Source organism: Lampris incognitus, chromosome 4, assembly GCF_029633865.1.
Source record: "Lampris incognitus isolate fLamInc1 chromosome 4, fLamInc1.hap2, whole genome shotgun sequence".
Lineage (NCBI taxonomy): Eukaryota > Metazoa > Chordata > Actinopteri > Lampriformes > Lampridae > Lampris > Lampris incognitus.
Window position 1 is genome coordinate 48,956,899 of NC_079214.1, and position 15,783 is coordinate 48,972,681.

Here is a 15,783-nt window from a genome sequence, read left to right on the forward strand (position 1 = left end):
CCTACCTTCTTTACTACTAAGTATTACTAATTATTTCCTCCTTCTCTATATATAATATCCTATAATAATATCCTCCTTCTTTATTCTGTCCTCTTGCCTCTTCTTCTTCTTCTTCTTCTTCTTCTTCTTCTTCTTCTGTGGTCGACCTCTTTTTTCCCCCTACTGCTGTCCATCAAGGTCCACGCAGCAGTATCTGATCCCTTTCCATCAAGGCCCACTCAAGGATCAGTTTTGGTTTTTTTAACCAGCACCTCTTGAGCTGAGTGTTAACACTATGTATGTACCCTCTTGGTACCGAGCGTTCCCTGAACGCAAGGCCTTATCTACGCTCTCTTACCATACTTGGACTCTTCTTGAGTCCATGATCCTTTCTTTTATTTATTTATTTTCTACTGCTGTCCGTCAAGGTCCACGCAGCAGTATCTGATCCCTTTCCACCAAGGCCCACTCAAGGATCAGTTTTGTTTTTTTTAACCAGCACCTCTTGAGCTGAGTGTTAACACTATGTATGTACCCTCTTGGTACTGAGCGTTCCCTGAACGCAAGGCCTTATCTACGCTCTCTTAGCATAGTTGGACTCTTCTTGAGTCCAGGATCCTTTCTTTTCTTTTTTCTTCTTCTTTTTTTTCTACTGCTGTCCTGTCAAGGCCCACTCAGCAGTATCTGAGCCCTTTCCATCAAGGCCCACCCAAAGATCCGTTTTTTTTCCTTTCCTAATCCCTGTCCATCAACTCAAGAATTAGTTTCACATGCAGTTTTTCCTCTCCCCTCCCCCCCCCCCCGTGCTCAATCGTGCACACCCTGGCGATCAGCCAGTGAGTCTTTTTGTAGGTTACAGTTTGATAAAAGGTATTTTCCATAAGCTCGAAACGTACAAGTCGTACCGAGAAAATGTTTTCATAATGAGCACCCCAAAGCTTCAGTGAATACGCCAATGTGTGTAACAGACTCATGCCAATTCATCAAACACAACGCATGCGAGACACCACCGGTTTACACATGTGTACTACCTGATTTTATGGTATAGGAGCTGTCGCAGTTTAAAAGTGCCATCTGTTTTTGACGAGTGCTTCAGAGCTCAGTTTAACATGGCAGTCTACAGGAGTTTTGGTCAGCACTCTGCGCTTGGAGGGGATTTATTCAAAAATTGTTAGTCATGTCACAATGAGAGTCACTGGGGGAGAGAGGACCGATGTCTCTACGTTTTGAAATATAAATTGTCCCTGAAGATTGGAAATTGTGGGATTTATAAAGAGGTGAAAATTATTATTTATTTTTTTTAGGGGGGGGGGTTTAAGGGATGGCTGTTAGAGTGGGTCACGTGAAGCACTCACGCTCTGAACCCAATACACACCCATTATAAACTATGAAACGGACTAAAAAAAGCATAAAACTTAAAACTGTGATTTCGCAAAAACCGTACGATACCAAAATCTTGATTCAGCTCAACAAAATCTGGAGTCTTGTGACCCGTTTAAAGTTTCAACCATGTTTCTACGTTAAACTGTGACGAAGTAATGTAGCTCCAAAGAGCTAGGGGTGGATTTGACAAGTTTCACGACTTCCCATTGTTTTTCTATGACATTTTCGCAGTTTTTTTGCGATTTCCGTCGCCATAGTTACTCGAATTGCGGAGAAAAGTCGTAGCACTCCTTTCCCGATAGAACAGGACGATTTGATGTATAATTTGTGGGGGGAGAGGGTTGCCAAAGCTGCAGGACTAGTTACGCGACGAAGTTTGTGTAAGAATAAGTATGAATAATAACAATATGTGTGTGCGTTGCACAGCGCATATTACATAATACTATCAGTATATCAAATCGTCACCTTCTTAAAATAATGGCCTGAGTCATATTTTCAAGTTTTTCAAAAAACAGAATAAATTGAAAACAATATAGAATATATGATATTTCTTAATCATGTCACACAAAAGGGTTATTTTATTCTGTTTTTTTTGAAAAGCTTGAAAATATGACAGGCCCATTTAAGAAGGTGACGAAATATCCTTTTCACCCGTGAGCCAGGGGCGCAGCAGCTGCGCATGCGCGCTGGCCCACAGTCCGAATTCCTACTTCCTGCCCCGTCTCGTCCGCCTCCGATCTGCCACTCGGTTCCCAGGCACCGCCGGTCTTCGGCCACCCCTTATCATTAAATCGGTAAAATGAGCGATCAAGGCTTGTCGGATGAAGCAACGGCCGCAGCTTGCAAAGATGGAGACCCGGTCACGAAGGTGAGTTTGTTTGTTATTTGAGTTGGACCTGGGGTGTCTGCCCGGGTCCAACACACCGAAAAAGGCCACCTTTAAACGTGCTTACAAGTTGTCTGGAGGCGATAACGCCACTTTACTGTTGTAACTGGTAGGGTAACGCGTTGTCCAAGCCATATTCCTTTTAATAACGCTACCAAGTTGCATATTTGTTTTAATTAAACGGTTTTGGTTGCGATACAGGCCTTGTTTGGCGTGTGTGCTAATGGATTAGATCTTTGATCAGGGTATTAAATATGCACGCAGGCCCTAGATAGGAAACATTATACTATCTTGGTTATATGACATTTAAATGGCACTCAGGGAGAAGGAGCTTGTGTTCGCCGCTTGACAGCCCAGTTGGTGGATGGACCGGAAAGGAAAATAGTCTCATGCAAAGATAACACCAACTGTCACACTGCCACAAGTTGAGTTGGTTTGTTAGAAGTTATAACTATTGGCCTGCGCTGACTCAACCAAATGCAGTGGTCTGGTTTTGGAGCTACAAAATGTCAACCTGCTGTGGACTGAAAAGTTTGGTCCTGACTAGTAAGGTAGTCAAGCCGTTCTTGCAGGTAACTCACCATATTGGGGTCATATTTCATTATAGTCAAGATGGTCAGTAAAAGGGTGAAGGACACGAATTTGCAGGCGAGTCCCGGTGAAAGCAGTGAAACCTCATTGAGTTCACCTACTTGATCTGCAGCAGGTGTGAAGGGATGGCGAAGAGGAGAAAGGGGCCAGAAGATGAGCTGAACGCTGTGAGACAGACGTGGATTGTTTGAAAGAATACTGGACTCAGAAATTAGGAAGGTTTTCTCAACGTTTGGTACACTTAGTTTAAAAGCTACTACTCCAAATAGGTTTTGAATTGAGGCGGAGACAAGAGAGCCACAGATCCCAGAGGTTGTGTCACATGAAAATTAGATCTTCCTGGTCCAGGCTCCAGCTTGGCTCGGCTCCCCCAGTGATAACTCCTCCTGGTCCCACACAGTCTTTGGTCACTATGACTGGGCAAGAAACCAATTATAGATCTTTTTTTAAACCTGCAGACAGCAGTGGCTTGTGCTTTCAAAAATCCGTCAGCCAAATAGGCTGACTGTACTGACTTCTGTAACTTCCTGGACAATCATAATATTTAAGTAGATGGGTGGAATGTTGAACTGTATTGAACTGATTGCCATTTAGGGCTGTACCCCCCCTTTTTTTCCTTTTGCTTTTTTTTTAACAATCAGTCAAGTTGCATTTTATATTGCACTTTTGTAGCTGCAACAGCAATATTTGAATTTATTCATTGTATATTCATCATCATCTGTTCTGTGTTTTTGTATACACATATACCTTGTTCTGTGTTCCCTTTTCTAAAACAAAATAATTCAATGAAGAAATGTTTAAAAAAAATAGGCTGACTGGTGCAACTGTATAATAGGATCACCAAGTGATAGTCGGTTGCTTGCCAAAGGGGCTTGTCAAGATAAATTCAGCTGAAGCCTGAATTTACTAGGGTTGGGTTGTTGCCCAATCTTGTAGCTCACCCTGTAGCCATTGTGGGGATGTTGATGCCTGTTCACACCTGCGGAGCCTAACAATCTCTGTTCTGCCCTTGCCCTCATCCCCAATCTGTGACACCTCAGGACTTCATGATGCAGCAGACCATGTTGCGTGTCAAGGATCCTGTGAAATCCTTGGACTTCTACACTAGAATACTTGGCATGACGTGAGTATTGCTACCGGCTGTAGTGTGTGTGTGTGTGTGTTTGTGTGTGTGTGTGGGGGGGCAAACATTGTAACATGGATTAAGAAAACCTAAAGTTTATAGAACCTAATTAAATTGCAAATGGAAAAAGTAGTGTAGAGCAGTTTTTATACTACTGTTTATAAAGTTGGCCCCCAGAAAGGGGTCAGTAGTATGCGAGATTACCAGGGGACAGATACACACACACACAGACAGTGAAACAAGCGTTTTCCTGCCATTATAAGACTTTTGTTTAGCGCCCAAGTTGATTGAACAGGAAATAAGGGGAAAAAAAGTTTTTAATATGCAGCACTTAAGCTAAAAAAAAAATCTACTTAATAAAAACGTTTTCCCTGTCAGTCTGTACTACACAATGTTCAGAGCTTGCTTAATGCATTCCCGTTTCCTTGGAACAACTCAGTACAGTGGTTGAAATTTATTATAGCTTATTACTTGCAGCTTGTCAGGTTTCGTTATCCCTTTGTATGTGCCATTATAATCAAGTGTACCATCACAATTAAGTGATTTCTTTCTCCCATGTGCTCCATCTCCCAGGCTCTTGCAGAAGTTTGACTTCCCCTCCATGCGTTTCTCTCTATTTTTCCTTGGCTATGAGGACAAAAAAGAGGTTCCTACTGATGTTAAGGAGAAAACAGCTTGGACCTTCTCCAGAAGAGCCACCATTGAGCTGACACAGTAAGGCACAGGGGTGGGTTACCATGTAGCCTGGGATACAATCATGGCTAAAATAAGACGCTTGGCTATTTCCCCAGTAATGGGATGAGATAATTTAGTCAAGTCGAGCTTTATTTTTATAGTGCATTTCGTATCAGAGTGAACTCAATGTGATTTACAATAAAACAATTTTTTTTAAATAAACAACAGGGAAACAACATTAGTAAGAAACATATACAAATATAGAAAGTTGAATCAGTTCATCTGGTTGTGTCTAGATGAACTGATTCAACTTTCTGTGATTTCCTTACCTGGATTTATTTAGCATGCATAAAAAATGTATATACAAATATATTTTCAATTTAATCAAAAGCATGTTTAATTTCAAGTTACTTTTTAAAATGGTGGCGTGTTTGGATGTTTATGTCCAGAGGGAGGCTGTTCCAGCATCTGGGAGCATCGATGCTAAAAGCAGTATCCCCAGCAGTTTTCTTGTGGCCCTATTGGATTTTTAAAATACCAGTACCTATTGACCGTAAGGGTCTGGAAGTTTCATGGTTGAGGAGCATATATCCAGTTTGCAGTTATTAGACCAAATTATTTGGAGGAATATTATTTAGTCCCAAATTTATGTCTGACATAAACATTTAGACTGCTTTAAAAAAAAATCACAATAAGTAAATAGAGGGTTTCAATATCTCCATAGGCACTATTTAATTCTGGAAACCAAAATCCCAAAATAATATTATTGGATATGATTAACTAAACAGAAAAGCCTGATCTGGTTTAGTTAATCTATAACAGATTAGCCTAGCCAAAAGAGTTCCCTTCTACTGGAAGACTCAGGCCCAAGCTCCTTGTCTCTGAGAAATCACTTTAGTCTTCCCAGTTTCAGGGGGGCTGCTCCTGGAGTTGACCCCGTGCTCTCATTCGCTTGTGTAGGGGGACATGCAAAAATAAACTTTTCAGTCTGGGTTCCTTAAAGTTTCACATTATTATACTTGTGATTATTCATTGTTATATATTATTATTATTTATTATTTGTGATTCTCACAGTCCAAAGACATGTAGGTCAGGTGACTCAGCCATACTAAATTATACCTAGGTTTGAATGTGTCGGCCCTGTGATGGACTAGCGGCCTGTCCAGGGTGTTTCCCTGCCTGCTGCCCAATGACTGTTGGGATAGGCTCCAGCATCCCGTGACCCTAATTGGGATAAGTGGCTTGGATAATGGATGGATGGATGGATGGATGGATGGATGGATGGATGGATGGATGGATGGATGGATGGATGGATACCTGTGATTATGGATTTTATCAACTGGGACGTTTCAGGAAAAAAAATTATGCTTTCATCACCATTTAGAGTTGGTTGCTGGGAGAGGACATCTAATGTGTGTCAGATAAGTATGTGTGAGACATGAGCGTGAGTAAGGTGCCGGTGACTAGATTCGTTTGAAAGTGTAGGTTATAATGACCATCATAACCCATCTGAAATCCCCGAACTTCTCCCTCTCCTCCTTTCTTCCAGTAACTGGGGATCTGAGACCGATGACAGCCAGATTTATCACAATGGCAACTCGGATCCTCGTGGGTTCGGTGAGTTTGTGCCTTGCACTGTAAGGACCCAGATGTTTGTGTTCTGATATCAGACAGGGAGAGTAAAAAAAAAAGGGTCAAGAAAACGTTGGATCCTCTGGGTAACTAGAAGGGTGTAACGTTAAAGATTTTTTGGAAAAAACTTTTGCAGCAAGAAATACAACACAATATATAGCCATAAAGGGGATACAATGCAGAAACATGTTTAAATTCAGTTCAGAATGCATTTATATAGCAAGGATAAAGGAACACAAACAATAAAGGCTAGTATATACCAGCACAGAGCCAGAGTGCCAAGTCATAGTATTCAAGTCAAGCACCATCTGTAAAACACATTAGACGCCAGCTGATGCCCATTAAATATGAACACCGCTGTATTTAGCACTGCTCTGCAAAAGCAACAAACACCTTCCCATAGAAAACACTCAGAATAAAACGGTGTTCAGAGAGTTCATGGCTCATCAAGTACACACGCGTTGACTGTGGTGGTTTTAGATTGAAGTAAATTACAGCATCCTTCTTGACACATGTCAGCTGGCGCCAGTATGTTCTGACCTAAGAGGAAAACATAAAAATGTTGGAAAGGAGAAAAAAAATAATCGCTACAAAAAACAAATTTTGAATAAAGTTTTAAGAAGAGATTGGGGTGGGGGAGTAGTGTGGCGAGCCTAGTCTGAGATTCTCTACGGCTTTTTCAAAGTCTTGGAGCCCCAGTAGCAAAGGCATGGTGGATTAGTTCTTTGGCATCAGGATAGGAGAGGGCTGATTTTAGCAATATGTCTTAAGCTGGAAAAAGCAGTTTTACTTGAGAAGGTAATATGTGACGTGAAAACGTTTGATTAAAAAAAGAAAAAAATCCCGCTGCATTTCTTATTTTTGTCTTAGAATGAGAACCAGGGGGCCTCATGGATGCCCTGATTTGGTGATCCCAGGGAGTTGTAGCACCAAAGATGACGAATTCAGTTTTGTTGTCATTGAGGAACACTGTTGTTTAGAAGAACATGACTTTCTGTTTTTAACAGTTTATGTTATGGTTCAAAGAATATTCTTGTTGCTTGTGAAATAAATGAGAATTTGAATCTCTGACTTGATCCATCGCTGCACCAATCCTCCAGGATGACTGCCTGGTACATGAAAACCCACTTTTCAGCTAAAAATGATTGTAATGCTCTTCCTTCCGCATTTTATTTGACAGGACACATTGGAATTGCGGTTCCTGATGTCTATGCTGCCTGCAAACTTTTTCAGGAACAAGGAGTGACATTTGTCAAGAAGCCAGATGATGGTAAGCATTTAAGTTAATAGGATTTTCGATGGTTAAAACTGTAACAATTTATGTTGGGGAGCCTTAGACAGTACACGGCTTCTCTATAGTCATGTGCTTCTGACAGGTTATTTAAAGTCTGGAGCAACTTGAAAATGAGTGCTGCAGTACTATGCTTCTATTCCAAAACCACCAGCGTTTACCAATATAAAGGATCAGATCTGCATAGGTCAGACGGTAGGAAAAGTTGAAAACATTCCTCTGACCCTAAAATAATCAAGAGGCCATTGTCAGCTAAGAAGATAAAGCTTGGTATGAAATAAGAGCCATACAGTCTTGGACAAGAGCAAGACTAGGTACAGGTGGGAAGGTTTCATTAATTAAAATTAGATTAAGGTGAAAATGATGGCCTTTAAGGCAAGACAGGCATCTAGGTGTTTATCTACTGTTCACACTTATGGGTGGATTCCAAAATATTGAAATTCTTAATTGTGCACCAAATAGTTACTGGTAAATATGTAGGCAAAGGGGCAGGCTCCATCATTAGGAAGTCAAACAGTTGTGCTTCTAATGGGCCCCATGTGTCAATCTTTATATATATATATATATATCTGTCAATCTGATTGACAGCTGATGATTACTTATGGCATGAAACAGGCTTGTACTGTCCATTAAAGAATTACTTGAATCACTGGATTATATATGTATAGCGTTTTTTTCCGAAACCATCAATGGTGTTGAGTGCTCGACTAATGAGAAGCGGAATATATCAACACGGATACAGGAAAAAAGATTTTAATGCATAGCAGATTTTAATGCACCTGCTGTGCATTAAAATCTTTTTTCCTGTATCCATGTTTATATATATATACACACACACACACACATACACACACACACACACACACACGTTATTAAGTACCAATCTTTTGTAACCGAAAGACTCGATTCATGATACATGTCATTACCATGAGAGACTTCCCTTAAATTCCTATATAAGGAGAAGAAGGAAGGCTCCTAATCCAAAAAAAGAGCAGAATGGTTTCCAAAAAAACAGAATAATAAGATTTTTTTCAGAATCTGAGTTGGACATTATACTGTACAATACAGAGTACATTTTGTTTAGGAGTGTTGGCAATGGCATTACCGCACCAAAAAAAAAAAAGGAAAAAAAATCTGGAAAGAAATAATAGTGGAGGTTTATGCAGTGTCCCAAATAGAGCACCAGCATTGGTGAGATTAAAAACAAAATTACTTGACATGTAAATTACCCTAGCTTAAGAACAGCCCTTGATCAATAACCTTCATTTAAACCCAAAAGAGCAACAGGAGATCACTAACGGACATGAACTAAATCTGTGGGTGACTCAAAGATTCTCATAAAGGGGCATCCAGGTAGCATAGCGGTTTATTCTGTTGCCTACCAACACAGAGATTGCCAGGTTGAATCCCCGTGTTACCTCGAGCTTGGTCGGGCGTCCCTACAGACACAATTGGCTGTGTCTGCGGGTGGGAAGCCGGATGTGGGTATGTGTCCTGGTCGCTGCACTAGTGCCTCCTCTGGTCGGTTGGGGCACTTGTTCGGGGGGTAGGGGGAACTGGGGGGAATAGCGTGATCATCCCACATGCTACTTCCCCTGGTGAAACCCCTCTCTGTCAGGTGAAAAGAAGCAGCTGGCAGCTCCACATGTATCAGAGGATGCAGCGAACTCGGGGGCAGCCGAGAACCACCACAGCCGGGATGCGAACTCGTGTATTCCGCACCGCGGGCGACAGCGTTAACCAGTCAACTAAAGGGTCCGACTGTTTAATGTGTGGTAGTCTGCAGCCCCCCCCCCCCCAGATCAGCAGAGGGGGTGGAGCAGCGACCGGGACGGCTCGGAAGAGTGGGGTAATTGGCCAAGTACAATTAGGGCAAAAAAGGGGAGAAAAAAAAAATCTCATGAAGACCACACTTTACGTTAACATCTGTATGAACAATTTATGAAGAAAAGCATTTGTATCCTGCTTGATTAAATGATGCACAGTGTTTGTATTTCTCACTTAAGTCATTTGTTTAACTTAGTGTTCCTAAAAAAAAGTGCCATGTTGGTATTAAAGCTTCTATTAAAAGCCATTGTTTTTGTTCCAGCAAATATTTAAAGATGAATTTATGTAGGTAGGGCTGCAGCTAACGATTAATCGGTTTATCACCTTTTAGCTTGAGATGCTGACTTTCAGTGTCCGTCATGCAGACATCTTCTGGAACTAAGCGTCACTACCATTACTGAAAAAAGTCCATTTGAAAACAACTAGTCGACAATGTATATTTTTGTCCCCAATTTTTTTATTGTTGACATCTTGGATAATGTTAAATAGTGGTTTCAGCTCTATATGTAGACTCAAGTAGTTTGAAACAAATGAGAATGTTGTATAACTGTTGCTTCACAATTACTTATTAATCTTTAATATTTAATGTCTCTCTGTCTCCGTCAGGTAAAATGAAAGGCTTGGCTTTCATTCAGGACCCTGACGGTTATTGGATTGAGATCTTGAGTCCCAACAACATGGTCTCCATTACCTCTTAGACAATGATGACAACGTGCCACCTGCTGCAGGACAGACTGAGACCATGCCTGCTGTGGCTTCGTGGGGAGGGCAAAGCATTGGAGACTAGCAAACAAAGCAGCACAAGTCGGGGAGTCGGGGGGGAATAGTAACGGAGCAGGACCACCTCTACTTTGACTCAAGATGGACTAATGTTAGATTGGTTGATTTAACAAACAGGTTACACGACAGTCATTGCTAAGCATAGCGATTTCTATGTGTAACTGTTTAGGCTCAGTTTTGTTTGTGTCCACCTATACTGATACTGAAATGACATGCAGTCCTGCTCTGCAGTCACAACAGAATGTCGCAGTTAAAAACAACTGGCTCATGCAATTTCTGCTCGTGTTTAGGGCCTGTATGTAGTTTTATTGCTATTCTAGCACCAATGTGCAGTACTTTTTTTTGCGCAAGAGAACTTCATGCCAAAAATGCATGCTGCTATTTGACAGGTAGATACTTCCCTGTTTACTGATAGACATGCTGACCATTTTCAGAATCTGCCTTATTTTAGCATAAACCCAAAGTTCTTCCCTAAAATATCAACCATTGATTTAGGCCAATGTGTTTTTATTTATTTCCCGACAGCGCGAAAAGTCGCAGCAAACCTTACAAATAAATTTTCAAAGTCCTTCTAGGTGTCTGTCGCTTGTAACTAGAATGTCCACATTTGGGGGGTTGTATTTTGACGATGTTCTCCTTCACAAAGTTGCCATTTGAATGTTAGTTTATGGGAAAAAAATTCAAATAAACTGGTAATGAATCTGCTTTACGCTATTCTTTTGATTTTTTTTATTGTTTTGTAATAAATACTTGATTAAAAAGAATACTGAACTGTACAATCGGAGTCAAATCAAGGAAGCCTCCAGAACGAATTGGTGGGAAAATGTGGACTTAGTAGATTTCCAAATGAGAGGGTCCGCGGTGGTGTAGCGGTCTGAGCATCGGCTCTCGATGCGGTTGCGCAGTCTGGGGACCGGGGTTCGCGCCCCGATCTCGTCAGATCCGACTATGGCCGGACTCGATCTTCGGGAGTGGGGCGGAGTCGGCTTGTGTTCCGTCACATGAATGCGTCTGTGTGTGTGTGTGTGTGTGTGTGTGTGTGTGTGTGTGTGTGTGTGTGTGTGTGTGTGTGTGTGTGTGTGTGTGTGTGTGTGGTGTGGTGGGGAAGCAGCAGTGGTTCGGCCTGGATTCGCCTTGTCACGAAAGTGGCGAGGCGTCTCCTTCCAGACTGCCGGCCGGAGAGATGCAGTTGGCGAACGCATGCAGTGCGAGGGTGGGTGTTTGAACGAGAATAGGGATCGATTGGCCACTAAATTGTGAGAAAAGGGGAAAAAAAATTCCAAACGAGTCCCATCACTCTGCTTTGTGATGGTTGTTCTCTTTACTGATAATAATCTACTTTTGCTTCCATATTTGTAATGAATGAAAGGTCACGTGTTTAACTTGACCTACTCACGGGTGTACGTGCAGTGCGTGTGACGTATACAGGAAGTTAGAAGCGCATGTTATGAAGGTTGTATGTCGGATGAACGCTAGTAAAAGCTACACAGTTAAGAACCTACGAAGTCGGCTCGTTCTTGAATTATTCTTATGTCAGTAAGACAAGGCGTCTACGGACATTACATGGTGTCAGAATAGTCTGTGTATCGGAACACGAGCGGTCATGCCGAAGTTTAATCCGCCGAGTGAATTCAAGTTTGACTGCCCCGTTGAATGGCCGGAGTGGAAACAACGGTTTTCGCGCTTCAGGCTCGCGACAAAGCTGGATAAAGACGACGGGGAGATTCAAGTGAGTTCGCTGATTTATGCAATGGGCAGCGAGGCTGAAAAGATATTCAGCTCGTTTGACTTCGCCGCGGAGGGTGATAAAGTGGACTATGATATCGTACTGAAAAAGTTCGACGGCTACTTTATTCCCCGCCGTAACATCATACATGAGAGGGCGTGCTTCTATCAACGTAGCCAGCAGCCAGGAGAGACAGCGGAGATGTACATCCGGACATTGTATGAGCTGTCTGAACACTGTGAGTTTGGGGACAAGAGGGATGAACATATCAGAGATCGTCTGGTAGTGGGCATAAAAGACAAAGTGCTCTCCCGTCAGTTCCAGCTCACAGCGGACCTTACTCTGGTGAAAGTCATTGAACAAGTGCGCCAGGCGGAGGCAATAACAAAGCAGCTCAGCCTCCAAGCTAACCAACCAGAGGCCCAGCTGGCTAACGTCAATGTTGTCCGACGGCGGGACGGACGCCAAAACAAAAAGGGCGGACAGCGTCATGGTGGCAGCAGACCTGCAACCAACAAAGTAGATGAATGCGGGAGGTGCGGCAAGACGCAGCACACCGATGAGCGGAAGTGTCCTGCAACGAACAGTAAGTGCAACAAGTGTCATAAAAAGGGACATTGGGAGCGTGTATGTCACTCTAAAGCGGTGAGAGAAGTCACTGAAGAGGTTAAACAGCTGTACTTTCTGGGAGAAGTTGGCAAAGAGAGCAGTCAGGAAGATTGGACTGTTAGTTTAACAATAAGTGATGTACCAATAACCTTTAAAATTGACACGGGGGCTGACGCTACTGTTATCAACCAAGGGACATTTAAAAAGCTGAAGCCAAACATAAAACTGGGACCTCCTGACACATGCTTCGTAAGCCCAGGTGGAAACATCAGCTGCATAGGACAGTTTCAAGCCACAACCAACTACAAGGAGAAACAATACTCCTTTCCAGTGTATGTGATCAAGGGGAGAGGCAGCTGTCTGCTGAGTCGTCCAGAGGCAGTGGAGATGGGTCTAGTGAAGCGGATGAATGAGGTCAGTGGAGTTTTCGGTTCAAGTGGACTGCTGAAAACAGACCCAGTGAAAATAGCTCTGGTGGAGGGTGCCCAGCCATACGCGGTGCATACAGCCAGACGGATACCGCTGCCACTTGTACCACTGGTTAAGAAAGAACTGCAGCGCATGGAAAATGAGGGCATTATTGAAAAAGTGACTCAGCCCACAGAATGGTGCGCCGCTATGGTGCCGGTGCTGAAACCGAACAAGAAAGAGGTTCGCTGCTGCGCTGACCTCAGGAGGCTGAATCGAGCGGTGAAACGTGAGAAATACGTGCTGCCCACTATGGAGGAAATAATGCCAAGGCTCGCAGGGTCAAAGTTCTTCACAACGTTGGATGCAGCAAGTGGGTTTTACCAGATCCCCTTGCATGAAGACAGCAGGGGGCTCACCACATTCATCACCCCATTTGGGAGGTATGCTTTCTGCCGCCTTCCATTTGGTATAACGAGTGCTCCAGAGATTTTCCAGAGAAAGATGGCGGAAACTCTGACCGGGCTAGAGGGCACAGAGGTGTACATGGATGACATCCTTATACATGGAGAGACTGAGGAAATCCATGACCGGCGCCTAGCAGAGGCGCTGGGGGTCATTGAAACAGCAGGTCTCAAACTGAACCAAGCGAAATGCAAGTTCAAACAGAAACAAGTCCGCTTCCTTGGTCACATCATCGACGAGGCAGGCATCAGACCTGACCCGGACAAAGTGGCCGGAATAGAGAACTTTCCTCAGCCCCAGAACGTGACGGAACTCAAGAGGTTCCTCGGGATGGTGAACTATTTGGCAAAATACGTCCCAGAGCTGTCCACTGTAGGTCAGCCGCTTTATGGACTGCTTAAAGCAACGACAGAGTGGCTGTGGGGACCTGCACAGAACACAGCATTCCAAGACCTTAAAGCAGCACTCGCCACCGCCCCGGTACTCACCTTTTATGACGTCACTAAGGCTACGGTGGTGTCAGCAGATGCCAGCAGCTACGGGCTGGGAGGCGTTCTGCTCCAGCAGCACGGGGAACACTGGAAGCCCGTGGCCTACTGCTCCCGACGGCTGAGTGACGCAGAGACAAGGTACGCACAGATCGAGAAAGAGTGCTTAGCCAGCGTCTGGGCATGTGAAAGGTTCGAGAAGTACTTGTTTGGGCTTGACAATTTCAGACTTGTCACCGATCATAAACCACTAGTGCCTCTCATGAACAGCAAAGACTTGGATAATGTGCCCATTAGGTGCCAGAGACTGTTAATGAGGCTGATGCGTTTCAATGCAGTGGCTGAATACGCACCAGGCAAAACTTTAGCTGTGGCTGATGCACTCTCCAGAGGCCCAGAGCAGTGCTACGGAGATGGTGCTTCTCATGATGATGTTGCAGCGCACATTGATGCCATCGTGTGCCAGGTGCCTGCGACACCTCAAAGGATGCAGGAGATAAAACAGAGCACGGATGGGGATCTGCAGCTCCAGACAGTGTTGGGCTTCATCAGACACGGCTGGCCTGAGTATGTCGATAAAGTGCCGGAGACAGTCAGAGACTTTTATCAGGTGAGAGGGGAGTTATCTGAGGTAGATGGTTTAGTCATCAGAGGCAGTCGTATCGTCATTCCCACAGAGATGAGGGAGGTGATCTTAGACAGAATACACGACGGGCACCTGGGGATAGTTAAGTGCAGAGAGAGAGCTAGCCAGTCAGTGTGGTGGCCCAAAATGACAGAGCACATTACAACAAAGATACAGCAATGTCAATTCTGCAGAGAACACAAGAACACACAGAGAAAAGAGCCTTTAATGTCAAGTGAGCTCCCATCCAGACCATGGCAGAAAGTTGGCATAGACCTGTGTGAGTACAAAAAGCAAAACTACTTGATAGTGTCTGACTATTATTCCAGGTTTTTGGAGATCCTAAATCTACCAACAACTACTAGCAGTCAGGTTGTAGCTAGGCTGAAGGCTACATTTGCACGTTTTGGTATCCCTGAAATTGTAGTTAGCGATAATGGGCCACAGCTAGTTTCAGAAGAGATGAGGAGGTTCAGTGAGGATTATGATTTCATCCATGTGACTTCAAGCCCACACTACCCCCAGAGTAATGGACAGGCAGAGAGGGCTGTTCAGATAGCCAAAAGCATATTAAGGCAGGAAGACCCTCTCCTCGCCCTGTTGACATACAGAGCTACACCCTCTTCTTCCACTGGAGCCAGTCCAGCGGAATTGCTCATGGGTAGGAGACTCAGAACCACCTTACCCACATTGCAGCATAACATGAAACCGGCCTGGCCTAAAGAGGAACTGATCAAAACCGCTGACGCCGCAGCCAAATCGAGGCAGGCTTTCTACTACAACCGCAGGAACGGCGTGCGGACACTGCGCCCACTGAACTCGGGTGACGCAGTACTCACCAAATCTGATGGACAGAAAACATGGACAATGCCAGCAGTTGTTCACAGTCAGAGCTCCACTCCCAGATCCTACATAGTGGAGACAGCTCAAGGTGAACATTACAGAAGGAACAGGCGCCACCTGTTGGCCACACCTAAAACACTCACCTTTGTCAGCAGGGATCCTGACCATGTCACTCCAGGGGAGAGTGGAAACACGGATGAGTCCCGAGCAGCAGAAATGCCAACTTCCACACCATATGTTACTCGCTCTGGCAGGGTGAGCAAGCCTGCAATCCGGCTGGATTTGTGAGGCGTATGGACTTGTGTACTGTGGGGGATTTTTTATTTTTTTTGTGAAAAGGGGGGTGATATACAGGTTAGAAAATCATCTTAGAGGGGGAGATGTAATGAATGAAAGGTCACGTGTTTAACTTGACCTACTCACGGGTGTACGTGCAGTGCGTGTGACGTATA

At 43.8% G+C, this 15,783-nt stretch overlaps 1 protein-coding gene across 1 annotated transcript; it reads left to right on the forward strand.

Moving 5' to 3' along the window:
- The first annotated feature begins 2,083 nt into the window (after positions 1-2,083).
- Positions 2,084-10,876, forward strand: glo1 (glyoxalase 1). Its single transcript, XM_056278814.1, has 6 exons — positions 2,084-2,230; positions 3,880-3,962; positions 4,536-4,676; positions 6,187-6,254; positions 7,450-7,539; positions 9,994-10,876. The coding sequence occupies exons 1-6, from the start codon at positions 2,162-2,164 to the stop codon at positions 10,083-10,085; spliced, it is 543 nt and encodes a 180-aa protein (XP_056134789.1). The 5' UTR covers positions 2,084-2,161; the 3' UTR covers positions 10,086-10,876.
- Positions 10,877-15,783: the final 4,907 nt, after the last annotated feature.